A 27,887-nucleotide genomic window follows, 5' to 3' on the forward strand; every position below is an offset into this window, starting at 1 on the left:
GACAGTTTGATATCAAGTCCTTCAAGTTATCCATAAAGTTGAAATGTTGAGTAATGAGAGATAGTCGAAACATATATGCACAAATGGAACCTTCAATTTTGACCACCCGCTAATCTGATTTACAAAAGAGCATCATCGTCGTCCAGACAAAATCTCCCCATGGTTCTTTCGAATCTGTATCCCCACACCTCTCCTTTATTTATCTCCATCTACCTCGCCTCGTACTTTCCACTCACCAACTTCCTGACTGTAGGCACGTCAACCCACTTGCCTTCCTCTATGGCGGCAGTGTCGTCCGCGAACGGGTCGTCTTCGGTGAGCTCTACCTCCCTGTTCTTGCCCTCTTCGAACTTAGACACTGATATAGCACTTGCGCTCTCAACGAAACTCGATGGTGGGTTGACCTCCCACCGCGCCTCAATTGCGCCCGCCTTAGGCTCTACACCCTGGTCGCCTATTATCCGACATACGATCTTCTGCCAATCTGCATCCGGAGACAGAGTGACATCGCCGAGACGCCAGTATACAAGGTGTTTATCCTTGAGGTGTGTCCCGGATGGTTTAGTCTGAGCGCCTGATGCCTTGCCCTCGTATGTAGCAAAGAGGACTAGGTTATGCACCTGCACGCTGGAACCGCTATTAGCGAGTTTGAAAGCTGGGTTGAGTTTATACTGAAGCAATAGTCCTAATTTATCTCCCTGCGGCTTCCATACAGGGTGAACGAGAACCGGCACATGTTCTGTAGAAGTAGCGTCTGGGTCTGCGTGAAGCCTATAAGAAAAGCCAATGGAAGTTTTGTGAAGATGCGAGAGATCCAAGGTGAATTGCTCCGGGTGGTCAGGGGTATCATTCGTGACGAAAATACGATTAGGGCCAATAACGTCGAGTGTAGCGAAATTGTTGATTCGAATAGGTAAATGAGCTGTTAATTGTTAGCCACGATACCCCTGTTTCAATAACGATAAAACTTACTAGGCAAGTTGAAAGAATCCGAGGCGTGGTATGAGAAGGCAATCTCGCCATTAACCTTCACACCCCGAACTTCCCCATTTTCGAACGTTGCCGAAACCGTCTCCATGACCGAGGAGTTAAGGCCTGGCTCATGCATGTCGGGGTGCTTTACGTGAATAGTACTACTCAATGAGTTGCCAGAGCGGACGGACTGAGTATCCGATGTACCTGCAACGCTCGCTTCGGAGGCAAGGGTAGCAACCCCGGCAGGCTTCGACGATATGGAGTGTAAAGGAGGGAAAGGGTGTTGGTTCTCAGTTGCAGAACCTTCAGAGACGGGAGCAGGTACGTAGATAGTATTGCGTACATCTCTTCGGCCTCTGATAGTACCCCCTTTCCGAGCTGGTATTCCCATAGCTGACAGGCTATTGGCGACATTTGAAAGCGCTGCTTTCTTTTCTTCCGGATCCTCCTCGGCCACGGGCTCTTTCTGGATATTGAGCTTGAACAGCTGCTCGGCTTCTTGTGCGGCTGCCTCCCTCTCTGCTTGGGAGATAGGATCGTTAGACGGAGCTGGCACACTGAAACCCTCGGAATCTTTTTCTGGTTCCTTTTGGGATGGCGGGGGGCCTGGCGGAGGGGGGACATCTGCGATATCAGAAGGGATTGACGTGCCATTTATGTGCGACGCTTGCGATGTTGCCGTCCCTGGTGGGGCTACATCGGTAGAGCCGTCACGACCTAAACCATTCATGCCATCATGGCTGGTCTTTTCTTTTGCCTCGGACGTTCGAGAGGGTGTCTCGGTCGTAAGGGGGTCTTCCACGAGCGACCCTAGCCTGTTTGTCGAATCGCCAAGGTTACTAGATGATGCTCTAGGGGATATCCCGTGACTACTTTTGATGTTCCTTCCAAAGGGGCCCTTAGCAGGCGACAACGGTCCGAAACCACCATGTATGCTCTGTCGTCTCCGACCGAGCATGGTGCCGATGCGACTACGCAGCTTATTTTCCGTTTGTCCTTCCTTAAAGACGGAATGTTCGCTACGATCGTCAGCAGCCGGGGCATGGATGCTAGGAGGCGCCAGGGAGGAATTGCCTCCGCTTAAGCTAGATGATTGTCGTGCCGTAGTTGTTCGCTTCTCGATCTTCGGCCGACCAGCCGTCGTCTTAGCCACAAAGTGTTGGATCTCGGTCGCAGTGCTATAGTCCAATAAGCTATTCAGTACCGTTTCGGCTTCGGCTTGGTGACTTTGCGCTTGCTCCCCTTCATAAGTGCCGTATTGGGTAAGACAATCACGCAACTGATTCATTCGACTTTCATCTAGGGCCTGCAGAGATTCGAAAATAAATGGCGCCTGAGAATCCCATTGTTGAGTAGCAAACTCGAGCTTCCCAGCTGCTAGCTCTACCTTCTGAGCGCTGGCTTTGCCACCCTTCCTACTTAGCTTATCGGTCCGCTCTTGGGCATCTTCTAGCTCCCTAGCCATATTCTGAAGGTTTCCTTGGATGGTCTGAAGGTTTATCATCTCTTTCTTCTGGTGAAAGCTTCGTAGGGGTATCTCAACATCCTTCTCGACCTTGGTGGCGAATATATGATGCGACATAGCAAGGGCATCGGCGGATTGAATGATCTTGTCCCATTGTGGTTGGAAAGTCCTTGGTGATGATGATATCGTCAATATTAGGGAAATAGAAAGGGGTCGCGATAAAGATATTGCGGCATTGAATAACATACCCAAGTTCCGACTGCGCATTAGGGACCCGAAACTGGGTTAACCTCTTTAAACCTTGGACATATTGCTCCTCTACTTTCCGACGCTCCTGTGTCGCAGTTTAGCTATCTGATGATGGTTGGATGAATGGGTGGTGCGTATAGCGTATAATACCTGTAACCAATCGGCGATCTCGGTGTTGACTTTGGAAATGCGCTTGACTCGGTCGTTAAGAGCATGAACTGCTTGGTTAGGATGGAGGTTTGCCTGTAGAATTTGGGTTGGGTTATCAGTCGCTTCCGTGCGCATATAGCATTATGGTATAGAGGAGGCAAATCGAAGAGGTAAGCTTACCAGCATAGCTGGGTACTCAGCCCTTGAGAGATCTTCCATCGCGATTAAGGACGAGCGCAATCATACAGAGGTAACAGAGGTAGTACGAGCAAAGACGTAAGAGGGGGGCGATAGAGAGACATATAAATACGGGATTAAAGAGAGGAGCGAAATGAAATAGATTACGAGAACATTGGAAGAATAGTGGTTAAACCAAAACGCAATTGACAATGACGACGAGAGAAGAGACGAGACGAGGTTGGTATTGATTATGATATTAGTATTTAGTATTAACGGTCGGGTTAGGTAAGGTGAAAGGTGGATATACCTAGCTTGAAGGGGCGTGTGCTCTTTTTTCCGTTTTCTATGAATGCTGTTAGGTACTAGGCTTATTATAGGCTTGTTACTGGTATTATTACGCTATACCCTATACCTAATCCTTCTACTTAGCCTTCTAAGTGGAGTTGCTGTGCCGAGGTGGAGTGTGGGTTCTTCCTTTTAGCTCCTGCTACTTCTCACAAACCAGGAATCCCGTTAAGACATTAATCGGCATGTAGGCAAATACCATAGGTAATTTAGAGGTACACTTACTTTAGTATCCAACCTTAGGCAAGTAAAGAGGAACCGGTCCAACCTTCTGGAGTTCTTTAGTCTTGGTCTTCAATAATTCCATGTATGAAACATTAATCCTATTACCATATTCTAAAGCCTCATATACGGATCCTCAATTACTATTTCCAAATCTACATCATCCTATGTAGGTAATCTCCCAATCAAGAAAACCCTAAGCCCCAAGCCCCAAACCCCAAACCCCGCCATCATGACCTCCAATTCCGACTGGAGAGCCTCACTCAGCTCATCCGATCGTTATGATAATATCCAAACCATGTAAGTCCATCCAAAGTTTATTTCTTCTAGATATTTCTAAATACATACTAATATTACTATTCTTTTTAGAAAGGATGCGCTTGACGGGTTAAGTGATACAGACCCTTCCTCTCAGAAAAGCGCATTTGTCCTTGAGAATGAGGCGTACAAGACCTCCACGTCGCGTGTAAGTAACCTCATATCTACCCCCGTATCCATGGCTTATAATTCGCCCATCTTAAATTTCCGCAGAACACTTACTCCGCAGTAGGCTCAGTATGATGAAGCATGCCGGAATTTACTAGAGCAAAAAGCACCGGTTTCACCCGAGGTGCAACCTGCCTCAATAGAACAAGTCGCCCCAGAATCTCCTGGCACCACTATAGGACATTATCAAAACTGTCATTATGTCGCAAGTGGACTTACTGCCGAAGTCTATAGGTCAAGTACAGTGGCTCTCAAAGTAATTGTTGATGCTTCTGTCGGGGAACCTCATAATCCTTTTAGAGAAGCCAAGATCTTGAAGTTGCTAAAAAGGCCGTGTATTCCTTTGCTAGAGACTTTCCGGGATCAAGAGCAGCGCTTTACTTTAGCTTTTCCGTTCATGCCCCTAAGTTTAACGACTCTTATTGAGCAGGGCCGTATACCAAGAGCCAGGATACAGAAGCATTTTACGGACCTCTTTAATGCTCTAGTTTATATCCACGAGAAAGGTATAATACATAGGGACATCAAACCTTCAGCACTTCTACTTGAGTCGGCCGATGGTCCCGCCTACCTTTCCGATTTTGGCGAAGCATGGCATCCTGAGCTCTCGATTCACACGGAACCTGCTCATAACAAAATCCTAGACGTTGGCACTGGCCCATATCGTGCACCCGAGACACTATTCGGCGATAAGTCGTATGGCCCCGCGGTCGATATGTGGGCAGCCGGAGCTATGCTCGCTGAATGCTGCCGAGAGACTCCTCGAGAACTTTTTGAATCCCGAGCGGCCCACGAAGATGGAAATCAGCTCGGCCTAATATTAAGCATTTTCAAGACAATCGGAAGTCCAACTCGGGAGTCATGGCCGGAAGCAGTGAACTTCAAGACACCCCCATTCGACATGTATCGAGTATTTGAAGGCCATTCTTGGGATGTTCTTCTACCGGATGTTGAAGAAGATTTTCGGGAACTTGTTGCTGCATTAGTAGTATATAGCAATCATAAAAGAGCTACTGCATCCCAAGTAAGTGTCCCTTATAAGATCTATTCCTCACTCAGCGCTAATACCATCTAGGCATTGAAATTTAGATGCTTGCTACAGGAATAAATTATTATCTTTGACCCACTACTCTGTAGGTCAATCATGACCATGACGAGTAGCCGGTAAGTCTGCGTCGTTATAAACACATATACAGGGACTTCTAGCCGTAGCGCCTGAATTAGCTTGAAATAGGATCAATCCTCAGCTTCCACCCTTTAAGCTTACTCGGCGCGATATTTCCTTAGCTAGGATCACGCCCGTGGCAGCCTATGTGTCAATCTCGAATTGCAACTAGGCATAGTACCTAATTGTCCTAAGTGCCGAACACTTCAAACTCTGCTTGTCTCCGATGTGGGCCATGTATGTATTCGATGGATACTTCAAGCGGTACTTTAAAGAGACAGTTTTCCTTTTCTCAAATACCAAAGACCCACAGCGACGATAGGTGCTATGATGGACGTTGTACCGAGCATACCCTTCATGAACGCCGTCTTTAACTTCGGGGCGGCCACTTCGCCAAATTCTTCTGGCGTATTGAGTGACGGCCACTCTTCATCGGGTACTGGGACGCCTAGGTACGGGCAAATCTCGTCCCATCCGAACCCATCCTCGAGCTTGCACACCTTTAGCTGCTCTGGTGGGACAAGACGCTTTACTTCTGCGATACTGTGCCCAGCATGTCAGAATATCAGCTTCACGAGAGGGGTTTTAGTCTAACGTACTAGTTCGTGTAATTCTCAGTAAGATATTTATGCCCTTCCGGAGTCAAGCCATATCCGTTGGTGTAGTAACCTACTAGCACCCGACCCATAGAAGATATGCCATAGGCAAACCCGTCGAAGTACTTGAATATAGACATCGGAAGAGAGCTGAATTTTGTTTGCATCATACCAATGGTGTTTTCGAATGACCTCGCCCACTTGTCCGGGTTTCGTTCCGTCAGGAGAAATTTGGCGTCCGGGTAGGTCTTCAACACCGAGCGTATCATGAAGAAGGGCATTTCTATGATTACCTGAAATACAGCAATCGTGAGTTCGGATCGGACAGGTAGGAACAGCGAGGAATACATACGTCATAGTCGGCGAACCATTTATCGAACTCTGCGCGGCCATCTTTGCTTCATATTAGCTCTCTGTATATTTACTGGCGCATTTCCTGGAAATTTCACTTACATGGCTTGCCCTCGTGGAGAATCTCAGCCCTGAGCCCATCACTCAAAATATGCAATGCTTGAGGGCCGGCTTTGATGACCTCAGCCATATGGTACGGCTTAAAGCCTAGAAGCTTCAAAGCGAGATAGAGGCCATGGGTGCCGGTTCTGCATCTAGTAAGAAGCTGTTTCTTAAATATTCAATATAAAAGGTCCTAGACCTTGCTCACCTAGGTGCGCTTAGCACTATTAGTTTCTTAGGCTCGATATGGGTCGGGGTTGGAAGTAGATCGATCTGGCGAGGCATGACTGCTAAACTACCTAACGTATGTAAGCTCTCGAATGAAGACGTGTATTATGATGGCGTGCTATTGCGTGCTAATCTACAGTCATAGTCAGGGTGCTTGCGACTGGGCTATATAAAGGAGCCCATCCTTCCTCCCTTATTCTACGGCTACCGGTTCTCGGTCTTTTCCATACATATTCATTCTCTCTTGGGAGTAGCTCTATGGAACCATCATCATAGAATACATATGTTTAATTTAATGTATTTACTCGCCCTTAAATCTTTACCGATGTCCGAGCTTCAGCTAGCTGTCACGAAGCGAATCCGGCATGCTATATATTTCTATGTATAAGTCTAGTTTCGGTCCTACGCGTTGGCCTATCGATACAGCGAGCTAAGGAGCTATGTCCAAACGCGCAAGGGTTCGATATGGGGGCATTTGTGGGCAAGGTGGGCATCCTCGTGCTGGGTACCATCAAAAGCCCGACTTCGCAAGCTCTCTAAACTGGACTGGCAGACTGGGTCTCGGGTTCCAAGGACGAGAATGAAACCCTACAGATCGGGATCGGCGATTGATTTGCGCGCCTCATCTCACTGAAGAATATTCCGTGCCCTTTCAACGACATGCCGGTGTTATCACCACCTAGTATGCGTCTAGAGCACTCGTTTAACTCGTCTTATTATCCTTGCGATACTCAAACGTACCTAGGAGAATACCTCCTAGGAGAAAGTCAATAAGGGAATAGCTTCTATTTTCTCCTTGAAATATGGGTCTTTGACAACATGTCAAGATGAGCGAAGAGTCTACGGTTGGCTAACGCTGTCCACACATCAGAAACGGGACGCTAGTCTAGTCTAAGATGGTTCCTGGATGCTACTTCGGCTTCGAGGATATGGGCCCCCGGATGCCGCCCGATAGCCGACAGCCGCAGTCAACTTCAACGTTCCTTATTCGGACTGCCGGACTACTTAAATTCCCGGCGAGAAAGGTATATGGAGCTCGCGCGTCCTTTTCCTTTCCATTGCCGGACAAGGCTATCGTATATATTCGCATCTACTGCTGAAACCCAACCGATCATACCATCCTTAATGTGGCCGGCATCGAGATCTCGCGCTCTGCAGCACGGCAATTAACGAAGGAAAGAAATATGCGTTATGATTCAAGCGGATATCGTGATAAAGCTACGACGAAAGTTTCGGACCATATACGGCATGTACAGGATGGGATTACACTCATGGGAGGCTATATGGAACTTCCGGTACCGTCATTAGTCGGTATAAATGAATCTAATTTCCCGTTGGTGCCCTTGAGTCTGGTTAGATATTGTTTGCTGTAACGTACTAGGAGACGTTCCGGGATGCGTTGCCAAACACATTATACAAGCATGTGGTATCCAGTCGAAGCAAGGATATTACTGGGAGAGAAGCTTTTCTCAACCCCTATATTTAAAGGTTGAGATAATACGGATTACTCTTCACTAATCCCAGTCGTAAAAACACCAAAGAAGTCACCTGTGATTCCAGGAGCCTGGGTCGTATTATCATCAGAATAGAGTCGAACTAGTGGAGTAGTTCCGGAAATTGACGTGTCTAGCATTCTGATAATATAATTCCGTTAGGTACCTACCTAGTGTATGTATGCATTCTACTCACCGTAGATCTACAGAGAGAGATGTATTGACTAACAGAACTGAAATAGTTATAGAACTTACTCAAACTTAGCATGCTAATACATAAAAATTAAATTAAATACCTTACGTTAGGTAATTAACCATAGTTCTACTCAGTATATAGAATACTAGTACATTCCCAACGACAACCTCCACGTTCGTTCTATTGATTTATAAAACGCACCATCTAAAAGGTCGCTACCACGAAGTATGCCCACCGTCTATCACAAGATTAGATCCAGTCATGAAGCTGCTCGCATTGCTCAAGAGGAACAACGCCGCGCCCTTGAACTCCGTCGTCTTCGCCAGCCTCCCCATCATATTTTCGCCTTTCCACTTGTCCTTAAGAGAAGGTACTTCCTCGAAGTTTTTAAGTACCATAGGCGTCAAGATGTGTCCGGGGCTCAGGCAGTTGACGCGGATCCCTCCCGTCCCATCGCCCTTGATCGGGCTCCATTCCATTGATAAACTACGCGCCAGTTGGATCAACGCGGCCTTGGATGAATTGTAGACCGACGATAGGAGGCCTTTGTTGGCTACGCTGCCGCTCATGCTTGCCACGAGACATATGCTTCCTCGGCATTTGTACTTCATCATCTGACGAGCGGCAGATGTCGCGGTCATTAATACGCCGGTGAAGTTAACAGCTAACATCTTAGCAGAATCGGCCGGCTCGTAGTCGACGGCTGGTGTAATCTGTTGGATACCGGCGGCAGCGATGACACCGTCCAGACGCCCGTTATCATCTGCGATATCCGTTATTGTCTTATCCAGATGTTTTGTATCCAGGACATCTTGCTGCCGATAATGAAGCGAACCTCCCCATTCGGGAACTACTCGTCTTCTGGCCTCTGCCCAGTGCTTATCGGGGTTTTCCTCACGATCGAGACAGTAAACTGGATATCTGTTAGCAAGGGCAAGTGACAATGGATAGCGATACATGCGCATGTCATGTAGCTTCAGGGCAGATATCACCTTTTCCTCCCGCCTCAACAAGGCTCTCAGCAAGAGCAAGGCCTAAACCCCTTGCAGCTCCCGTTACGACGAAGACTCTGCCCTTCAAGTCGAAGTCAGCGAGCCGCTTCTGACCGACATTAATATCAGCAGTAGGGGCTAATTCATTCGCCGGATTTTCTCGCGGATCTGGGTTGGTAGGTTTCGATAGCAGGCCAGGTGAAGAGTGCAATAACCTAAGCTGCGCTGGAGCAGGGTTACTAAAGGGAACCGCCCGTAGGGTTCGATATATAGAAGGATGTAATACACTTGGACGAGTGCGACCCAAGGTCCGCGCCAATCTCGGACAAAGAGACATTATGGGGGATTTTTATCGAAACTCATTTACAAGAGCTAGTGTTTTACTGAATATATTGCGCCAGAAACGCTTCACAAGTCAGATCAAGACCAAGATGGAAAAGCAACTGGGCTTATCAGTAGAACGCACGATGAGTTGAAGCTGCAAACGCGACGAGCCACTGATGTATGGATTCCGTCATGTTGAATACAGCAGCGACAATCAACTGCTTCGCTACTTAGAATAGTAATATCAAGTCGTCGATGCATTAATAGACGAGACAAATCAGCTCGCTTTCCTTTGATTCGTGTTGCGTCAAATCCAAATAAAATAAATCATGGTGTAGTAGTATGTCGTGTACCTTGTCGACGATAAAGTCTACAAATGATACGATACCATCGACGTCAGAAATGCGGGGAGGGGGTGCGTGTTAGCTCAAGAATGACGTACGTATTCCGAAAAGTAGGGGTCCCGTACCATTATCTGATCCGTGCAGGGGTCCGACATCTTCATTCCGGCTGTCGGGAAGGGAAACTCTGATGATATCCTCGAAATTAGAAGATTTGCTATACTATTGATATGTGTGCGTATCCGACTTATTATTATTATTAGATTATTACAATATAATGAGGCCTAGTACTTAAAGGCGGCGTCATAGTACAACGATCTTAACCCCTATCTCAACCCCCTATTCTGGTTAAGGAGTACTACGTATATCTTCTAGGCCAAGCAAAACAATATCATAGTAGAACCAACTACACCTTTAATTATAATAAAAATAAAGGCTGTGTATATTTATATGAATGCGGACTTTCTTTGCCTATTTAAGTACCTAATCTAGGAGAATACCTATTAATCATTCGAGACGCAAAACCATGAAAATATTATCATAAGCGATTTAATAATAACCAATTACTTTACAATCCTATCCATATCGTAAAGTTAAATCCCAATCCCTACAACTCCCATGATAATGTCTTGTTTAAACTCCAAGCCTTTGTCTCTTGAAGCTTGTCACGGAACATAAGCTGTGCACATATCCCGGCGCTGATATGGAACAAGTGCGATACAGATGCCATATTGCTCCCTGATCCAGAACATGGCAGGCGTTTCAATGAGTATTTAGTTCATGCCGCCCTATTCTTATCTTTTGTAGTCTGTCATTGATCTCGCTCCCATGCGCATCTGTGATAAAGCTTGCAATCCTTGTAAAGTTCATTGTCTTAGTTTGTATTGTATCAAGTCTAATAATGGCAAGTGGATTGTTCGTTGCCCCTAAGCACGCTGGAGAAAAGCGTCCTAGGGAAGATGATAAATATGAGTCGAGGCCTGCTAAGCGTGTTCGTCAGGAGCATAGTGGGTTGTTTTGTGCGCCATCGGGACGACAGACAGTCTATCAACCAAGACCGTCGATTCAAAGACAAACTCAACCGCGTACTCAACCACCCTCTCAAGAGCCAACTCAAGAAGTAGTTCAGCCGATCCCACCGTCTCAGTCTTTCAAAAAGCGTGAAAAATCCGAAGTCTCCAGTAGGAATTCCACGGATCGAGTTCCCTCGCTGGACTCTCAAATGTATGATTCTATCCCGAGCATTAATTTCAAGTTCCCTTCCGAATCTTCTAGTACTGAGACATCTGATCTTTCTGATTCTACTGGCACTATCTCATTTCACGACATCCTCAATGATATCTTACGGGCCCGCTCGAATCTCGAAGACGTTATCGCGGGCCGCAGATCTATATCAGAGGATCTAAACCCTGAACATCTTACGGTGAAGCTAACCCGCAAAAACCTTAGGAGACATCGCAAAGTTGAGAGAATGCGCCATGCTGCCGCCCAATCGATCCCCCTACCCTCAGCTCCGCCCCGTCGTCCGATCTTCAAATCAGTAAACTGGAACAGAAGGGCTAGTCGACCATATAAAGATGGTAGCGTATCACCACGTGGGAAATAAGGGGGAGATATATCTTGAACACGATGTGCGGATGCAACACTGATATTGATGTTTATCCTCTGATTATTCATTAATAATCATGATATAACGCGCTGCTATGGATATTAATATGAAAGAAATATGTCGCGCAATACTTATGTAGATACACAATTTAAATATCAATTTACTCATGGGGTATATCGTAAGTACTCAAGCTTGTTTCGCCCGCAATTCTAGCCCGGATCCTACATCTTCAAATTTTACAGTCATAGCCCTAACTGACTTCTTCAAGTATCCTTCTTTATCAGCATCCCTAAGCTGCGCTCGTGTTTGGACATCGACGGAGTGCGTAAGCGTGGCGATCATATTTGTCTTCCAAGGATCTAGATGTAGTCTATGCGTCTCTATAATAGTCCATACGCAGAAAAGGAAGCCGAGGGCTATAGTGATCAAGGGAAGGATCATATAATACCAATTAACACGGATGTGGATGATCCACTCCCGCCCAACGCCCGGAGTTTTTACATCAGAGATGTCGCGCATCCAATTCGACACGGTCCAGGCAGCCTGGTCAAAGGTAGCCGATAGATCTTGGCTTTGGTATAGAGCCTGTGCAACTGGGATTGGTTCGGTATTTAGTCCTACTGGCCAGGTCATAACTTTGTTCAAGAGATCCTCATTGACAAAGCGAACTGTGCTGCCAACAGTGTTTTCCGTCAAGTTGAAACGTCGAGTAACATTTTCGGGTAGTTTATACTTCTCGATGTCTCCGTCGGGTATGAATAATTCGAGATTACTTCGGTTGACATCTCCATATTGAGAATAGAGCGAATAGTTATTCCACTTCTCGTAGGCATCAAAATTCCTAACGTCCTTGAGGTCATGATAGGAATCAAAGTCTCGTTCGGCCCAAGATGCCACAATGTTTTCCGTAAGGACACCTTTCTCGACGGTAGACTCATACGCATTAGTGCAGAAATATAAAGCACACTCGGTTGCCGAAACTGGAGTCTCGTCCCATGTCAGCTTTCCTGCTTCATACTCCGGCGCGGCTCTTAGAACCTCTACCGCAGTGATCATTGTCGTTAAATTTTGGTATGCGAGGGTAAGCTTCGGGTCTGTAATCCTTGTTGCAGACATGAAGGCAACCAGGGAGAAGAGAGTTTTGCCCTCGGCTAGGTCAATGTCGGACGGATTTGAAAGGTTGAGACTGGGTAAAGAGTTTATAGTGAAGTTTGCGGTTATAGCTTTGGTATTTGAGGATAGAGTTCCTTTGTTTATTCCGTATTCATAAAAGCGTTGCAGGTGGTCCGTTACGTTGCTACATGAGCTACAAACTGCCAACGAGGTGAATACCGGCCAGGTGCAATTCGCAGTAGGACAGGTAAATGAAGTAGTTTGCTTATCGCGGTTTGAAGAATTATAAAACCCGTTATTGAACGAGGATAGCATCCCTAGGTCTGGTAAGGTCTCAAAGGGGTCAAGAGATATAGTCAAGTCGGAAGGTGTTAGTTCTAGTTCTCCAACTCCAGTCGAAGGGTCGCCGGTGTACGAGCCTATGTCAAGTGCCTCGCTGCGGCTGAGTTGGATCATAGAAGAATCGACGCTCGGGTCACCTTGCCCTGGGAATGAAATAACCGCTTGTAGGAATGGTTCGAAAGCCATTAATAATATTGTAACGACTGCACCGATAGCTACCCAATGACTGAATAAAAATCAGCTACCGGGGCATTCAGAGCATGACCAAAAAGGATGGACTCACCGGATTCGAAGCCAAATAATAAGCCACAAGCTTCCCCATGGCCCCCGACTAGCATCGTCAAACCTATCAAAGGCGATGAGGTTGTCTGGTCGCTTTTTGAACCAGTTCCATTTAGCCTGGCCAAGACACGAACTGATGGCAAATCCTAGAGATGTTCGAGAAACAGCCCCCAAGCCGGAGATTACGACGTTGACCGAGATGGAGCCTTTCCAATCAGATAGCGGGCGACCATTCACGTATATCAACAGCGCAATCAAGGCTGCTAATGCGCTGAAGCTAACAACTAGCGCCCCTATCTCCAAGTTCCAGTTGTGTCCGCGTGTCGAAATGATTTGGGGTTTTGATTTAGATGGTGTTAATAGAAAAGGTTCCTCGGCGCCGGAATATTCGAACTGTGTAGGATGTAAGGAGGGCGCTTGAGGAGGAAGCGATTTACTGCTAATAGTCGGGAAGCTAGACCCGGACTTGTCTTGGGCGTAGTACGGCGATGGTGACGGTTCCGGCGTCTGCGCCTGCGCTTGCGCCTGACCTAGATCCCCATGGACTGGTTGATATTCGAAAGGGCCATCGGGTTGACCCGTGTATCCCGTATAACCCGTGTAGGTATTGTAACCGGAAGAGTAATAATATTCGGGTTGGTTACCGAGATAGTAGACTTCGTTATTTCCACTCCCACTTTGTGGGACGTTCTCCATCGGATTCGAGGAACTAAACAGAGAAACTAAATGGAGAAGCTTACGGAGTTGAAATGAAGAACAGGGCCTCAGCTAGCTTATATAAACTTCTATATCGTACAAGACTCGTATAAGACACCGCGTCGCACCATGGACTGGCCTAGAAGCCTTAAGTAGCCCAAAACACCATGTTACATCTGCAAGTATGAATCGTTAATTGGGGGCCGTTTCTCACACGTGCGATTGGAAATGTATGTAACCTCAGGTATGTGCTAAATGCTAATAAGGCTGGGAAGAGGGTGCGAATTTAAGGATAATTGGAAGGTTAGCCGCATAGCTAATAACCTTGTTAAAAGAACACGAACGAACCAATTAAATCTGCATAAATTCTCCTAAGCGCTTTACATACATACAGGGATGTTACGGGACCAACCACATATAAGCATATCTCCCCATATGAAGCTGAAGGAATCCTACCGGCAAACTCCTGCGAAGCCCCAATATGCTACGAATTATATGATATTTAACAGGTAGCCTAAATATAATAATCGCCACCCGATTAAGGAGGCTTAGCCTGTCGTACTTGAGTAATCATAATTCGTATCCTTATCCAAATTGTACCAGCAGGTAGATCTAAGCACCAGGAACTACACATACACTAAACATTCATACATAACCAAGACGTAGGAATCTCATGCTAAAAAAAAGAAAAAAACTACGAATCACCCTTAGAAAGAAGAGAGATAGTTAAGCACCATAATGTTAGAATTTATAATTCAACTAGTACCGTCCTATGACTTACGAATACTGAACATGTTCCAGTACTATTACCATTAGCCTCACCACTATACACCTGATCCAACCATTTCTTCTACAGAGTGGTTTATAACTAACCAGGTTCCTAGGTAGGATTACCCCCTTAGTACCTGAACTATTCTACCAAGCCCGTCCGGTTTCCTTTTTATTAAGCATTCCTTGCTGCTCTCCTATCCGACCCGAGATAATCAATCGGGTTACGACATAGGGGGCATGTATTTTGATTGCTGCTCTGGAACCACTTATACAGACAGGTGCGGTGGAAGAGGTTTTTACACGTCTGGCAGCGTTTATCTGGCGTCTTCTTGTCGCTGCTGATAATGCTATAGCAGATGGCGCATTCGGTCTGTCCTTTCATGGCACCCACTATGTTACGGCGGAAAGTCGTGAGGCCATCAATAATGCTGCCACCCTATCATCATGATGTGAGATACAATGTCCAAGTCTCAGGGGTAATAAGATGTTAACTCACCGAAAATGTTATCACGGCCTGCGTTGTCATGATCCAGCTCTGCCACTTCCTCTCGTTGACCGCGACGCGGTTTATTCCCGACACCGAAACATTCTCGAGAGGAAACTCCTGCGGGAGACGTATCGAAATCGATGCTTGTAGCTCATCCACCTCGTAGCCAGCAGTAACCTCTCTAGCAGCGCGACTCACTTTCACGATCAACTCGTTTTCGCCTTCTGCAGGCGTCTCCTGGGCTGTGGACCAATTCTCAACGTCGTCCAATGCTTCTGATATGATGATAGGGGAGAAGAACTCCGTCATCCAGCCTTCCACCGCAATCTTGGTCTGCTTTGACCGGCATTCCATGTACCACGTCTTGAAGAGACTGGGAACATATTTTAACACGAGGTAGTATAAATGGACGAGGAGCCACTGCATGTTCCTCTCTTCAGTCTCGGCTTCGGCGAGCTTTATGTCATACTTCTTAATATGCTCCTTCGTAAAGTTAACCTTATCTAGGTTTAAGGCATGGGCCGCTGAATGACCTAGAACATCGAAAGTGAACTCCATCAGTGGACCAACATAATTAGCTGCTTTAAGATTCTCGGCATAATCACTGCGTACTTTAAATGCCGCAGCTTTGAAAGAGTCAAAGATGAGATGCCACGAGAGAAGATAAGAGCGAATTGGCGATGGGAAACGGCCGAGGGCTTCATCAGAGTACTTCTCCAGCGTTGGGGCATCGAGAAGAAGAGATAGGAGCTCGTCCGGAAGCTGAGCCGCTTTCTTCTCCAGTAAAACGTCTAGCGATAGATCCTCCTGGGCGGCAGGAAGTGCTTTGTGAAGAATGGTAAACGCTGCTGTTTGGATGCCCCGCGAGTCGCTTGCTACTAGACCATATAACTCCGAGAGATCCTTTATGTGGTGCAGAGGAAGCTTTTCTACCAGCCGGCAGATAATTGAGTCTACAATCTCTAGGGGTTGTGTATCTATGTCCCTAGGAATTTTGAGTAGCTCAATCAATGCAGCTGATATTTTCTCTGCAGATGTCTGCAAAACATCAATAAGGTCGTCATTAGGTTCTTCGAGTGATTGCAACGTAGTATATAGACGAAGAGAAGCGTGAAGTTCAGGCAACCGACATTCAAGTGGCCCAGTCGTCGGTTTTGTCCAGAGATATATGCAAAAATCCACAGCCTTCTCCCAATAAGGGCCATAGATGTCCTTGACACATGGGAGGAGGCGCTGGAGGCTACGGCAAGCTTCTGCTCCGAAACGATAGTCGAGGTCTTCAGGAGTGTCCAGCCACGACGTAATTTGCTTGACCGCGAAAACTAACCGATTGTTCGCGACTGGAAGTTCACCGGCATCATATATCTGCGTGCAAGCATTGAGAAGCACAAGAAGAATAAGACTTTTATCCTGATTAGGACCGGCTCCTGCAATATCGCTGACCAGGCGGTTGCAGAAGTTGCTAACTGCTCTTGAAGTAGAAAGTGCTTCGCCAAGGCCACTAAGGATTGCGACAGCAGGGAAGACAGTAGAGGCGTTATTCTTGAGTATATCCAAATCAGATAGCCATTGCTCTCCGCTAGAAGGGAAGCCGTGCTTCTCTGCTAATGCTTGGAGAATCTCACTCAAAGCCCGCGCACAATATAGACCCATAGGTGTTAAGGGCCTTGACTCGTCAATTAGTGTTCGTATGATGTCGTACATTAACCGCGACTTATCCGTGTTGGAACCATCTCGCCAATTAGCAGCATCCTCTGTCATATCGACGATGACCTTTCGCGCAGATGAGACCAACTCTTCAGCATTTGATAGAGAAGCATCAGAGGAAAGCGAACTCCAAATCTGATTTTTACCTTTGACTGTTAGTTGATCTGTCACTAACTGTATGGTCAGGCTCAGATATATCACGATCTCCACACGCTTTAGAAGTGGCAGGGCGTCGAGCTGAAAACCCGCGGAAAGCAGCTTAGCGATGTATATCGCCATGCGCCCAGGAATTGAACAGCCATCTCGATCTCTTCTTGCAGATGTACTTGACGTAGCCAGCGTGGATGTAGGGAGGAAATAAGCACCACCAACAACACTTGTGAAGGCGAGAGACTGGTTGGGTGTCTCTTGTAGAAAGAGAGCTAACTCTTCCCTCCATATCTTTGTGTCTGGTATCAAATTTCCTAGTTGACCATTACTCTCTGCATCGGTAACAGAACTTTGAATAACTTGCCGGACAAGAGTATCAACGCTGAGGCATTGTTAGCAGGGCTATAAGATAACATTAGAGTAAAAACATACGCAAGCGAGCTCGAGTCAGCGGTAGAGATACTTCGCTGCACGAGGCCAGATAGCCGAGAACTGCCGGTTGATGGGGTTTCCATCAACCCCTTTAGCACGGCTATATCAGAAGTAGCATCAAACCGTTCGGAAACACTTAGCAAGTTAGTCATCAAATTCATGTGAGTCACTTCGTCCTGAAGTAAAATATCTGGCTTCTTCTCCGCTATAAGACGTAAGCCCTTGATTACACCTGGATTTGGCTGACCTAAGGCGTTCATGATGCGACCTCCAAGCTCCGCCGTAAGTCGACTCGCAGCAGCGTCTGTTAACGCATCAAATGTCAACACCGCATCGAAAAGGTCCCAGCCTGAATCTGTGGTGCCGACAGCACACATCAGGCACCGCTTTATTAATTCTGCTTGTAAGCTCTGGAACTGCTTGGCAAGAGCGCCAGCTTCCTTGGTGGAAATGAGAGTAGTGAGGGCTGGCAAAATGCTGGGGGGTTCGGTGTATTCTAGAAGGGTCGTGATGTTTGCCTTCCAAATTTTCTCGTATTCCTGTTTCTGTTCAGGAATATGGCCTAACAGGTTGATGCTTGAGAAAATATATGATGCAGCTGGTGACTGGATGAACTCAACTCCATTAGTTTGTAGCGTGTTTGTGAGATGGTCGAACACATCGCTTGTAGCAGCTGAGAATTGCCTAAAAAGGCGCGGGGATTGCTTGAAAGCTGATTCTACGGTAGCTGCTGCTCCAAATGGTTTCCACTTCCTTGTTTCTAACAACTTGAAGACATCCTGAAGTAATTCTAGGGAATACTTGGCAGGGATATCCGGGATGGGACGGTCAGTCCCTAGTGTTTTCTCATGAGCGTCCGAAATTAAACCCGTAAAAGTGAACCATCTATAGCCCTCGTCGGCTATTGCCTTCTGTGACTTTTCATATTCCTTCGATGCCTCGGGCAACGAGTTGCGGATGCGGGCTCTGAAGTTCTCCTTCCATTGGCCCCATTCTGAGTCCGTGGCCTCTATAACTTCCTTGAATGGTGACGTTGCTGTTGATGTGTATGCTTTGATTAGAATTTGTACTTGGCTTCCAGAAGCCCATGTTGATGTTTCAGGGGTTGGATAGAAATAGTGCGTCATCAGAGGGAATATGTCTTCTTGCGCTATCTTAACTCGGTCCTCAATGGAGTTCATCACCTTGATAAACTTTCTAGCAGTGTTGAGGTACGTTGACCAGCCATCAATAGCACTACTGCGAGGTTCCTCTCTCCTGGTTAGACCTAACCTCATAGATTTTAAGAAATCCAAGGCGCTGTCTAGGTCCTTTGGAAGTATGTCGGTAGGTATAACTTCTATCAGGCGATTGAGTGAGACCCAGAACTTCGATCCAGCACTCTGGGAGCCCTTCTCCAAGAATATTTTTAGTCTTGACGCCGCTGATTTCTTTCCCCGATATTCAGATGTCCACACAGTTGGGTGCCTGGCGGTCAATTCCGTCAATGCGTCAACATAATTAGCCGCGGAACCAACTTGGCTACAGGTCAAGCCTTCGGCTACAAAAGTCTTACTAAGTCGGCCAAGGTCTGCCTCGATCCTTCCTGGTCTTTTCTCAAGGCATGCGATCAAGAGCTGGCAGGACAGTTGCCTCACGACGGCATCGTTAATAGAAACGCTCTTCCAGACCTTATCCTGTTCGAAGAATTGATCATAACCGTCCTGATACTTCTCAAGATCCGCAGGACTCAGTTTCTGTAAGAGACCTAGGACTAGCGCAAGACTACTTCCTAGGACTCGATATGATTTAGCCTCGGAATCATCGACGCTCGTAGATCGCTCGTCGCTAAGGGTTTGCGTAGTCTCCCTTATCGCACCAGACGCATAGTCTAGGATCTGCGGCTGGCATCGCTTCCAAAACTGGACCACTTTCTCTGGGCTTGTGAGAAAGGAAGATAACCCTTCCGTAGCCGCGCGAGATACGACTTTGTCTCTATCGAATGTTCCAGCAAGCCAAGAGCCTACAATCTTAGGCACATGTCTCTCCGTACGCTTGCGACCAGATTTCATTAACTCATACTGCAATATGTGGGAGAGCTCGCGGACGCGACGGGCATTTTCTATCGAAACGCGAGGATATAGCTGGACCTATTATACACATTACTAACTAAGCAGGGTAGTATATTGATCTACGTGATTTGCACGCACCCAAGCCTCTAGGATAGGCTCCTCTATGCCTCCATCTCGCTCATATGGATGAGCCTGAACATAGGTCACTAATTCTTCTAAGGCCTTTGCTTTAGTTGTAGCATCCTTCTTTTGCAGGTTCTTAAGAGATACGACAACATTGGCGTCAGATATGGAGGAGAGATTGGGGGGTTCGGCCAGGTAGGATAGGTCGGCACCTCTAGAAGCAGTTGAGAAAGCGCTGAAGGTACTGGATCCGAAACTCGTAAATGTGTTGCCGGCGGCGGCACGCGACTTGGCTGGTTTACGGCTCATGGCAACGGGAGCAGCTGTGTTTAGTTTTAGTTCCTGAAGCCACGCAAGCTCTCTCATTCGCTACGTAGCTTGTCGCTTGTTGCCAACCTGCACGCCGATATTTGGAAAATTCCGTGCTCGGGTCCCTTCAGCCTTGCGCAATAGGAGGTAAATGATAGTTGGTAGGGAGGTCACGATATAAAGAATGCGCTGTTAGTAATAAAAGCTTCGAACCATATAACTATCGTTTTCCGTAGATTGGCTTGGGATATTTTGACCCCACGGTGGGGTTTACGTTTTTTTGTGACGTCGCCTATCCAATGATCCTTATGTAAGTCACTGTGCACTTAAGCATGCAGGTACTTATGTACTAACTAGGTAACTCATAGCACGTGCTCCCCGTTCTTATCCAGATTAAGCCGAGTTTTCCCGCATTCTATGTATATAGGTACCTTTTAGGTAGACTACCTAAGATTCTAAACACTGCAAAGCGTCGAATGAAGTAAAATATAAGCAGCGGCTTCTAAGAAGAGCAATTACATATCACCTCGGTATGGATATCTTAGTACGCTTACATACAAGAGCTTTCGTAGAATTGAAGTTAGTACGTGGTATGGGACCTGCATGCACGAAATGGAATGTACAATACGTAGGTACCTAATGTACTCGGGTAAGACCAGGGGGAAACGATTTACCCCACGGGTGTCTCCACTGTCCTAATTGGGGCAACTATGCTGCTTATGACAGTTTTAGCGTTCTTCTCCGCACTCCTATGAACTGATCCTCCCGTTTCAACCCGTTCCCGGGTTCCCCGCTTCCGCAACTCTCCGCCTAGAAGACAACTCCTCACATTCCCTTTCAAGTTCTAAGAGCCTCGGCGGGGATGGATAGGCAATCCAACTATACACACACACACACATCTTTCCTAGCCGGCCAAGTCGATGAGTTTGCTTTTGCTTCTATAGTCGATCTGTTGGCTTCGTGTAAGTGACACCCTTTCTTGTTGGCGATCGCCTTATTGTATCAACTATTATTATATTATTAAATATTGTGTCAATCCTCCGGACATTGGCAACATCTTTCGTATCTTCAACATTGCAATTATCGCACATCTGCCATCGCTGCTGACGCGTGTGCTTCTGCAGCGGACGGTATATGATGCTCCTGTTGCTTACGACTCAATCAATATGTTAACCCGCACCGTTTGTCAACCGCCGTTCAAAGCGAGGTCTCTTCAGACCAGAGCTGTGGCCTATGGCGCTCTACGACCTATTGGCAACTCACTGTTAAGGACCGGAATGAGCCAGCAGATCCGTAGCTATCGCTTTGGCATGTGGTCTTCCTACCTTGACCCTGAGTTCCAGAAAGAGATTCGACATCGCCAACGTGTGCTTAAGCATAAATATGTCGAAGCACTTCATAGAAAGTTATCGTGGGACCAGCGCTCCATCGATGGTCCCCCAAAAGTCGTTTTAAAGCATATGCTTCGTAGGTATTGGAGTCCAACCGGGCCAAGATGCGGCTCGCGGTTTGTCAACCAAGACGAATTGAACGATCGGCAACAACAGAGTCGAGTAACCCCAGACACTGAAAATGTACGCATGAAAACATCATGGGGTCCTAATTCATATGCCTCTTGGATGAGTCATTACGGCGATTACGTGCGATATTCGTCTACCCGTTCGTGGAAGTCTCGACTAGATGATGCGATGGACCATTGGGGTGGCAAAGCCTCAAAACACACGGCCCAGGCAGAGTCTCATGTGTATCCGTCAGAGTCGGCGAGTGTTAAACATAACCTAACTAAGGAACAAGAACATGCTTTTGGTGTATCGTCTAGTGAAGAGTATACTATTGATCCGATTACGATGCGTAAAATCCCAAGGACATTCGACGGACAAGCTACTGATACGACGTCATCCCCCGCCAATTCCTTCAAATCATATAGGGCTCAGTTCTCTGCATTTGCGCCACCCAAAGATGGAGAAAATCCAGGTCCTACTCATTCCGACGGCCCACCTTCTTCTACAGAGCTCAAAGAGTATGATAAAATCAAAATTGACGATGTACCATCTCATGGTGCCAGCGGTGGTCACGACGGAATACAGGCGTTGGGTGATAACGTAGAATCCCCCCGATATCCCGTGATGCAAAGCGAAGAGTACGCCCTAAATCATCTCCCGCCCGAGGAGCCAGACGAGCAGTATGATGACTTTCATAGATACCAAGCATATCAGCGCGACGAACTCGACGAACGGACCCCAGAACCAACTAAGAACTATGAAGATCTCGATAAGTACAAGACGTACGGGGCCAAAGAGGCAGAAAATGCCAGTGCAGAGGCATCCCAGGACTACAAAGACCTACATGAGTACAAGCCCTACATTCATAATGAAAATACAGACACCGAAAAGCATACAGAACGTTATGATGACCTGGGCCACTATGGACCATATAAGTATCAAGAAGGTGCGGCAAGAGACATTCCATCCACTGAATATGATGATCTCCATAAGTACAAGCACTATAAAGAAGACAGTGTCAAACCAGTGGACGACTCGGCACCCAAGTACGACGACTTGAATAAGTACGATCCAAAAACCTTTCCGGACTCTGCGCCGGAGGAGCAACCTTTCCAGCAATATGGAGACCTCGAACAGTACAGAATTTTCAAGTCTCAAGAACTCGACAATGCGGTCACCCTAGAGCGAGACATTGTTGCAGACTCTCTCTCGGAATTCGACGCAAAAGCGCCAGAACCAACCTTGGATAAGAACCCAACATCGAGTATATTGGATGGGCTTCAAAAGCTTGACCTCAACGACGTATCGCAGTTCTCGACCGCACAAGAGGGTCATCAACGTTCAGCTACGGAAACCGAATCTCGACCAAGTCAACCGAGATTGACTGGTAATTATCTTCGTGATTTCCCGGAAGATTTTTCGGGATCATGGAGTACCCCGGACGGAAAGACAGCGTATATTCAGGAGGCCGAGAAGCAATATTCAGATGAGCTTTCCGAGTCTACAAACTCCAAACCGTTGGAGACGAGCTTGGATAGGCAGCAGACTGAACCGAAGCTGGAAGCGGGTCTCAACCAGCCAGAGGTAAGGTCTACGAGACGCATGTTTGATCATTATAGAGCGCAGGCCGAAGTTGACCCGTACTCTAAAGAACCACAGGGATTGGAAACGTCGTATACCAGGGAATGTGTTGGGGAACAAACACCATTAACCTTCGCCAAAACGTACGGTGGCGACTCGAGGGAAGCAGTGCTGGAGTCCTTATCAGCGGAAGATGCTAGTCAAAAGATTCTTGACCTTAAGCCGCTATATTTCAGAGACCCCGAGGTCGACGGACGACCGCCAATTTCATCGTCCGAATCTGATACCATGCCCGAACCGAACCGAACTACCGAGCCGACGGTGTATAGGATTCTAGCCTATGACCCAACCATGCAAAAGATCAACGTCGCCGAAACCACCTCAGTTGTACCTGATCAAGCATCTCCATTGTCACCAGCAGAAGTGCTTCTCCGCCTATCAAACCCGACAAAATTCTTTCCACACTTCGCACCCTTACAAGCCGAAGGCTTCGAAATCGTATCTGGCAGTGGAGATGTGCTAGTCTTTCGTCAAGTTCGACCGCTCAAAATAACAAGTCATGGGGGCGCGTCACCGGTTAACCCCATAGATATGATGGGGAAGCCAGCAGCCTTGCCAAATGCGGCCGCATTTGTTTCGCCTACAGGATTTGTTAATTACGATGTACCACAGGCTGAAGAGGAAACCCAAGCGCCTGCTTTCCGTTCTAATATCGACGTTAGAAGAGAAGAGCCTGTGTTCAGCGGGCCCAAATCAACAGCCCGCGAGGAAGCACGGACTCATCCGAAGGATGGCGTTGGCAAACGAGTGCTAATAGGTGGTGCTTGGGTAGCCGGAATTTCGTACGCTCTTGGTGTCGTTAGCGAATATTTCATAACCGGCGGTACTGACGGTCGGGGGCCAACTGGCTTCTGATTGATCATACGTTTATGGGAGATTATCATTTTGTCTTACGAGAATGCTAAGGCGCGGGATGAACAACACGACATACTGGAGTATGGGGAGTTTGTATAGCATTATGGTGGTGGGCATGGGTGCTTGGTTTTGGAACTGGGTTTGGGTCTCTGAGGATGCTTCAAGGTATCAATAGGTATTCCAATCATTGTTAAACCCCCTGTTTGGTTGTATAGTAGTCTTGGTCGGCGCATAACTACCCCTTCTCCATCATGTATACTTTAACCAACGCTCCCTAAGTTGGATCTGGCGTTACCTCTTCAATCTACAAGTATTTCATATATCAAATCAATGTGTGCGAATCATGATAGCTCCGGGTGACGGGATATTATGCATCAAGAGTTTCCAGACCGAGGTTCCCTAAGCTTCTAAGCTGAAAATAGACAAATCTAGGCAGGCCTATTAGATGGTAACGTCAAATGGGAAAGGTAACTAGACGCCGGACGACTATCAGACGATACGGCTTAACTCCGCAGACTGCATCTGCTAAGTTAGTGAAGAGACATTAGGTAAATATTAGGTATAATTGATATGTAATACACAATCGTATACGGAAGTACCTAACCTTTAAGGTGTGTTAGGGAAGTTCCAATATGTTGGAGTCATGTCGCCTTTTCAATCTTGTTTCCAACCTTTTGTACCGTTTCCCCCACCCAATTGATCATGCTAAATCATTTTGCCCCTTACAAAATCCGGAACTCCCGCATAAAACCAACCCGTATATTCCCCATCGTCCGTAAAACAACCCAATCTAGTAGTAGTTATTGCTAATTGAAAGCAATCATGTGATTCTTCTTCCCAACCCATAAAAACTTCACGAGTGGTGAATTGTTTGAAAAAAGAATAGGTGTTGTTGATGAGTAGTACATTAAAGGTACCCAAGACAATTTACTTGCGCTCGGTGAACCCCGGGCACACCTCGACGTCCTGTACGCCGCTCATCTGTTGTACGTGCTTCTGGTCTTCCTTGTAGTACTAGAATATTGTAAAAATAATATCGAGTCAGCAACTATTCATTCTACGTTCATGTCTACATTACAAGGGATGTGGGTATATACACTTACGCTCTGCTGGCGCCCCAGGGACGGCTCCCAGCTGTCGGTCCTGCTTATTGCGCGCGCAGCCTCCTTTTCGTGCTGGGGGCTAGTGGGACCGACTGCTACTGTAGGTAAGTTGGCGATATCGACGCGAATGTTATTCGGTTGAGCAGGAGTAGGCATGTTGTAATAGTACAAGTACCTAAATAAGTAATTGTCTGATGACGTGTTTCTTGGTTAATTCTTAGAGTAAAGATAAAAAGAAAGTATTTTGTAAGTAGTATTGTATTAAATAAGGGGGAAGATATAGTACAGGGTAATGGAACGTCGATGGTCTTTTATATAGAGAATGCTACGGGCTATTATAACATATAACCTAGAATGTTCGTTCTAAAGGATGGGCAGTCTGGCAGTCTAGATCGCGATGAAGCATACGACTATGCAGCACTGATCACATCGTTTCCTGTCTGTTAGGGACAGCCTCAGCGAAGCATTGGTAGACCCATCAAATGCTAATGCAGCCGTTGATAACGGGTTGCATGAGCGGCGAAAGTGGAAACGACTAAACAAACTTAAACAAGACTGCGGGGTAGCTTCTAGCTGATAAGGTCTTATCTTGGTGGCAATTATACAAAGTCGACCTCATCAATGATCAATTCTTTCTGCCCCGCTAAATTTATCGTCATAGTCTCCAACAGTGTTCATCTTTACACTACACCAAGACAGTTAAACTTCTGATTACAGTACTGCAAACGTCACCCACTCAACTACCGTACGTAGTTGGGATATTTACAAGTAAGGAAGATCTAATCGAAAAGAAATCAAAATACCGTTTCTCCATTGCCTCCTTATGTACACAGGTAATGAGTGTCCGCAGCTTGTGCAATCTCAAACCTCTCCCTCCTCCTCCCCTCCCCCCTAACCATATATCTTAACCAGCGAGGTGCCGTCGGTGACTCGTCACGTCATCCTAATCGCATCTTCCTCATATACCACTATGAACCAGTGTAGCGGGATATCATCGAAACGTCCTAAACTCCAATCAAAAATCATAATAAATGAGCCATCCAACGCCTCCAGCTATGCACGGGGGGTGGCAACGATGCTGATGCAGTCACCAACGCCAATAACAAACAGTGAAAAAAGAACACGAAGTTCCATATTATCCACGAAAAGGGCCCACTTCAGTGATATGAAGCTCTGAATAAACCCAAAGGAACCGAGCATAGATCGAGACAGCCTGCTGCTCGGGCGTCTAGGAAGCCTTGGGCGGCTTCCAATAGTATTGCTAAACACGGTTAGTATTTGCAGTCTAATGTTATAGGACTTCACAAGATAGCTACCTTGTGCTGCTTCCGGCAACCTCTCAAACCTGGTTTTCGCAAGCCTTGCGTCACGGCAATCCGTCGCGAATCGTCATCATCATGGTCGGGGTCGTAGTAATATTGGCTCTCGAGCGGCTGGCCGGCTGCGTCCTTTCCCTGGCGGGGAATAACGCCAATGCAAGGCGTTGACTCCATGATTTCACGCAGTGCAGCCTTGGTCAGGTCTCTTTTCTCTTCGGCAGGAAGGAGACTTAGTATAGTAGACAAGGGGGTGGATGATAATCGAGAGTAGGCCAACTGATTGACGACGTGATTTTTGACAACTCCTACATTAACACGACTGCTAACGGTAGCTTTCTCTTCCGGCTCCGATGACGGCTTAGCTGTTGTATCACCTGACAAAACATGGGACGACTGTTTTGGTGATTCTGCCGTGAAGGCAGCCAGACGATTGGAGAGGTTAGCTCCAAACGGACCAAAGGAGTGTACAATAGGATCGTTCTCCTCATCAGGGTCATCGTCATCGGGATCACTAAGATCACTAGAGAAACTGTTGGTAACTTCTGTCTGGGCAAACGACACATCCACATCGGATGCCTGCTTAGGGAGCTCTTGCTCGTCTGAACTCGCATCCTCATATATCTGGACAGGCTCGCTTGTATCCTCAGCTAGCAGCAGCGTGTCTAAGTTGCTAGAAGAATTATGTGGAGAAGGCGATTCAGGGGATCTGATACGCGTCTGTCGTCGAAGGGGACTCGACTGCAGGAAGTCCGAACTGGAGTCATTACGACGATGTCTAGAGCATGGCGACTCCTCCCAAGATGAGTCTGATAAGGCTGCGACGGGTTCATGCCGATTCTTCTTAGGCCAATGCAACATAACCCTCGCATCCTGTACATCCAACATGATCTCAGCATTTTCAGTTTCAGAGGTAAAGGTATCCCCTTTTCCCAACTCCCAAGTTCGCCCCTGACAATGAAGTTTTATTCCATTCCAGCCATTGCAAATGATCTCCACTCTGTTTGGCTCTAAGGGGTCTACAGCCGGGACATATCGTGCCTTGACATGGATACGGGATATGAGACGATTGGCCGACAGTTGGTAGTGAGAAGAATTACTCGATCGGCCCATCAGAAGCGTATCCCCATTCTCGTTAAGTTCGATAGATCGTACAGCAGATAGTGGTGTTCGTTCTGATACAGATTCCGCACGCTCGAGTCCAGGTCTAGAGGATGATACGCGTGGGGGTGATGACGAGAGTATACCGGTACTGGAGGTTGGAATTGGCGTGGGATATTTGAAGAACGGGTTCGAGTCGACGAGCTTATCCCGGGCTAGTCTCTTCATAGGTCTTGGAAAGCCAGGCGAAGACGAGAGGGGCTCGAATGGTGGGAGCAAAGAAGGTGCAGGACGTTTCTTGCTGGGCGAGATAGAGGCAGACGCAGGGGGGAGCGTGGGCTCCTCTGCTGTGACTCGATCCGCTCGATCCATAATCTTGACGGGTGAGGATGCCATGATGATGAAAGGTCAAGAATGCATGGCAAGAGAAATGAAAT

General features: G+C 46.9%; 10 protein-coding genes across 10 annotated transcripts; 3 read left to right on the top strand and 7 right to left on the bottom strand.

Annotated features, from left to right (window-relative positions):
- Positions 1-27: 27 nt before the first annotated feature.
- On the bottom strand, positions 28-3,058 carry F4817DRAFT_368879 (Muniscin C-terminal mu homology domain-containing protein; the record flags this gene model as incomplete). Its single annotated transcript, XM_049307287.1, has 5 exons — positions 28-922; positions 973-2,609; positions 2,689-2,774; positions 2,840-2,932; positions 3,020-3,058. The coding sequence occupies 5 exons, from the start codon at positions 3,056-3,058 to the stop codon at positions 210-212; spliced, it is 2,568 nt and encodes an 855-aa protein (XP_049154655.1). The 3' UTR covers positions 28-209.
- Positions 3,059-3,818: 760 nt separating this feature from the next.
- F4817DRAFT_320307 (kinase-like protein) lies at positions 3,819-5,180 on the top strand (the record flags this gene model as incomplete). Its single annotated transcript, XM_049301168.1, has 4 exons — positions 3,819-3,886; positions 3,956-4,052; positions 4,137-5,096; positions 5,148-5,180. The coding sequence occupies 4 exons, from the start codon at positions 3,819-3,821 to the stop codon at positions 5,178-5,180; spliced, it is 1,158 nt and encodes a 385-aa protein (XP_049154656.1).
- Positions 5,181-5,506: 326 nt separating this feature from the next.
- Positions 5,507-6,571, bottom strand: F4817DRAFT_320308 (P-loop containing nucleoside triphosphate hydrolase protein; the record flags this gene model as incomplete). The annotated part of the gene is made up of 5 exons (XM_049301169.1): positions 5,507-5,780; positions 5,837-6,126; positions 6,186-6,226; positions 6,287-6,432; positions 6,495-6,571. 5 exons carry the CDS (start codon positions 6,569-6,571, stop codon positions 5,507-5,509), a joined length of 828 nt encoding a protein of 275 aa, XP_049154657.1.
- A 1,535-nt stretch (positions 6,572-8,106) lies between these two features.
- Positions 8,107-10,079, bottom strand: F4817DRAFT_351515 (NAD(P)-binding protein). Its single transcript, XM_049305085.1, has 3 exons — positions 9,196-10,079; positions 8,250-9,116; positions 8,107-8,182 (listed from the first exon to the last, which is right to left on the bottom strand). The coding sequence occupies exons 1-2, from the start codon at positions 9,530-9,532 to the stop codon at positions 8,419-8,421; spliced, it is 1,035 nt and encodes a 344-aa protein (XP_049154658.1). The 5' UTR covers positions 9,533-10,079; the 3' UTR covers positions 8,107-8,182; positions 8,250-8,418.
- Positions 10,080-10,761: 682 nt separating this feature from the next.
- Positions 10,762-11,466, top strand: F4817DRAFT_320310 (uncharacterized protein; the record flags this gene model as incomplete). The annotated part of the gene is made up of 1 exon (XM_049301170.1): positions 10,762-11,466. The coding sequence occupies one exon, from the start codon at positions 10,762-10,764 to the stop codon at positions 11,464-11,466; it is 705 nt and encodes a 234-aa protein (XP_049154659.1).
- A 39-nt stretch (positions 11,467-11,505) lies between these two features.
- Positions 11,506-14,161, bottom strand: F4817DRAFT_275153 (uncharacterized protein). Its single transcript, XM_049299482.1, has 2 exons — positions 13,208-14,161; positions 11,506-13,150 (listed from the first exon to the last, which is right to left on the bottom strand). The coding sequence occupies exons 1-2, from the start codon at positions 13,900-13,902 to the stop codon at positions 11,656-11,658; spliced, it is 2,190 nt and encodes a 729-aa protein (XP_049154660.1). The 5' UTR covers positions 13,903-14,161; the 3' UTR covers positions 11,506-11,655.
- Positions 14,162-14,632: 471 nt separating this feature from the next.
- On the bottom strand, positions 14,633-20,203 carry F4817DRAFT_351519 (Zfp294 protein). The gene is made up of 4 exons (XM_049305086.1): positions 19,639-20,203; positions 17,450-19,578; positions 15,170-17,399; positions 14,633-15,109 (listed from the first exon to the last, which is right to left on the bottom strand). The coding sequence occupies exons 1-4, from the start codon at positions 19,987-19,989 to the stop codon at positions 14,846-14,848; spliced, it is 4,974 nt and encodes a 1,657-aa protein (XP_049154661.1). The 5' UTR covers positions 19,990-20,203; the 3' UTR covers positions 14,633-14,845.
- A 484-nt stretch (positions 20,204-20,687) lies between these two features.
- F4817DRAFT_351521 (uncharacterized protein) lies at positions 20,688-24,295 on the top strand. Its single transcript, XM_049305087.1, has one exon. It carries the CDS (start codon positions 21,099-21,101, stop codon positions 23,928-23,930), a length of 2,832 nt encoding a protein of 943 aa, XP_049154662.1. The 5' UTR covers positions 20,688-21,098; the 3' UTR covers positions 23,931-24,295.
- Positions 24,296-24,430: 135 nt separating this feature from the next.
- On the bottom strand, positions 24,431-25,520 carry F4817DRAFT_351524 (uncharacterized protein). Its single transcript, XM_049305088.1, has 2 exons — positions 25,034-25,520; positions 24,431-24,944 (listed from the first exon to the last, which is right to left on the bottom strand). Exons 1-2 carry the CDS (start codon positions 25,187-25,189, stop codon positions 24,858-24,860), a joined length of 243 nt encoding a protein of 80 aa, XP_049154663.1. The 5' UTR covers positions 25,190-25,520; the 3' UTR covers positions 24,431-24,857.
- A 741-nt stretch (positions 25,521-26,261) lies between these two features.
- F4817DRAFT_361889 (uncharacterized protein) lies at positions 26,262-27,846 on the bottom strand (the record flags this gene model as incomplete). The annotated part of the gene is made up of 3 exons (XM_049306461.1): positions 26,262-26,294; positions 26,350-27,792; positions 27,832-27,846. The coding sequence occupies 3 exons, from the start codon at positions 27,844-27,846 to the stop codon at positions 26,262-26,264; spliced, it is 1,491 nt and encodes a 496-aa protein (XP_049154664.1).
- Positions 27,847-27,887: the final 41 nt, after the last annotated feature.

Source organism: Daldinia loculata, assembly GCF_022478755.1.
Source record: "Daldinia loculata strain CBS 113971 unplaced genomic scaffold F4817scaffold_77, whole genome shotgun sequence".
Classification (NCBI taxonomy): Eukaryota; Fungi; Ascomycota; class Sordariomycetes; order Xylariales; family Hypoxylaceae; genus Daldinia; species Daldinia loculata.

What these genes read in the sequence shown, in the direction of transcription:
- F4817DRAFT_351519 (XM_049305086.1), bottom strand. Translation starts at nt 19,989, where the DNA reads ATGAGAGAGCTTGCGTGGCTTCAGGAACTAAAACTAAACACAGCTGCT. An exon ending in AGCCTATCCTAGAGGCTTGG is followed by an intron (nt 19,579 to 19,638) that starts GTGCGTGCAAAT and finishes TGTGTATAATAG; the next exon opens with GTCCAGCTATATCCTCGCGT. An exon ending in GCTGACTCGAGCTCGCTTGC is followed by an intron (nt 17,400 to 17,449) that starts GTATGTTTTTAC and finishes ACAATGCCTCAG; the next exon opens with CGTTGATACTCTTGTCCGGC.
- F4817DRAFT_275153 (XM_049299482.1), bottom strand. Translation starts at nt 13,902, where the DNA reads ATGGAGAACGTCCCACAAAGTGGGAGTGGAAATAACGAAGTCTACTAT. An exon ending in ATTATTTGGCTTCGAATCCG is followed by an intron (nt 13,151 to 13,207) that starts GTGAGTCCATCC and finishes ATTTTTATTCAG; the next exon opens with TCATTGGGTAGCTATCGGTG.
- F4817DRAFT_351515 (XM_049305085.1), bottom strand. Translation starts at nt 9,532, where the DNA reads ATGTCTCTTTGTCCGAGATTGGCGCGGACCTTGGGTCGCACTCGTCCA. An exon ending in TGTTGAGGCGGGAGGAAAAG is followed by an intron (nt 9,117 to 9,195) that starts GTGATATCTGCC and finishes ACAGATATCCAG; the next exon opens with TTTACTGTCTCGATCGTGAG.
- F4817DRAFT_351524 (XM_049305088.1), bottom strand. Translation starts at nt 25,189, where the DNA reads ATGCCTACTCCTGCTCAACCGAATAACATTCGCGTCGATATCGCCAAC. An exon ending in CCCTGGGGCGCCAGCAGAGC is followed by an intron (nt 24,945 to 25,033) that starts GTAAGTGTATAT and finishes ACAATATTCTAG; the next exon opens with TACTACAAGGAAGACCAGAA.
- F4817DRAFT_351521 (XM_049305087.1), top strand. Translation starts at nt 21,099, where the DNA reads ATGTTAACCCGCACCGTTTGTCAACCGCCGTTCAAAGCGAGGTCTCTT.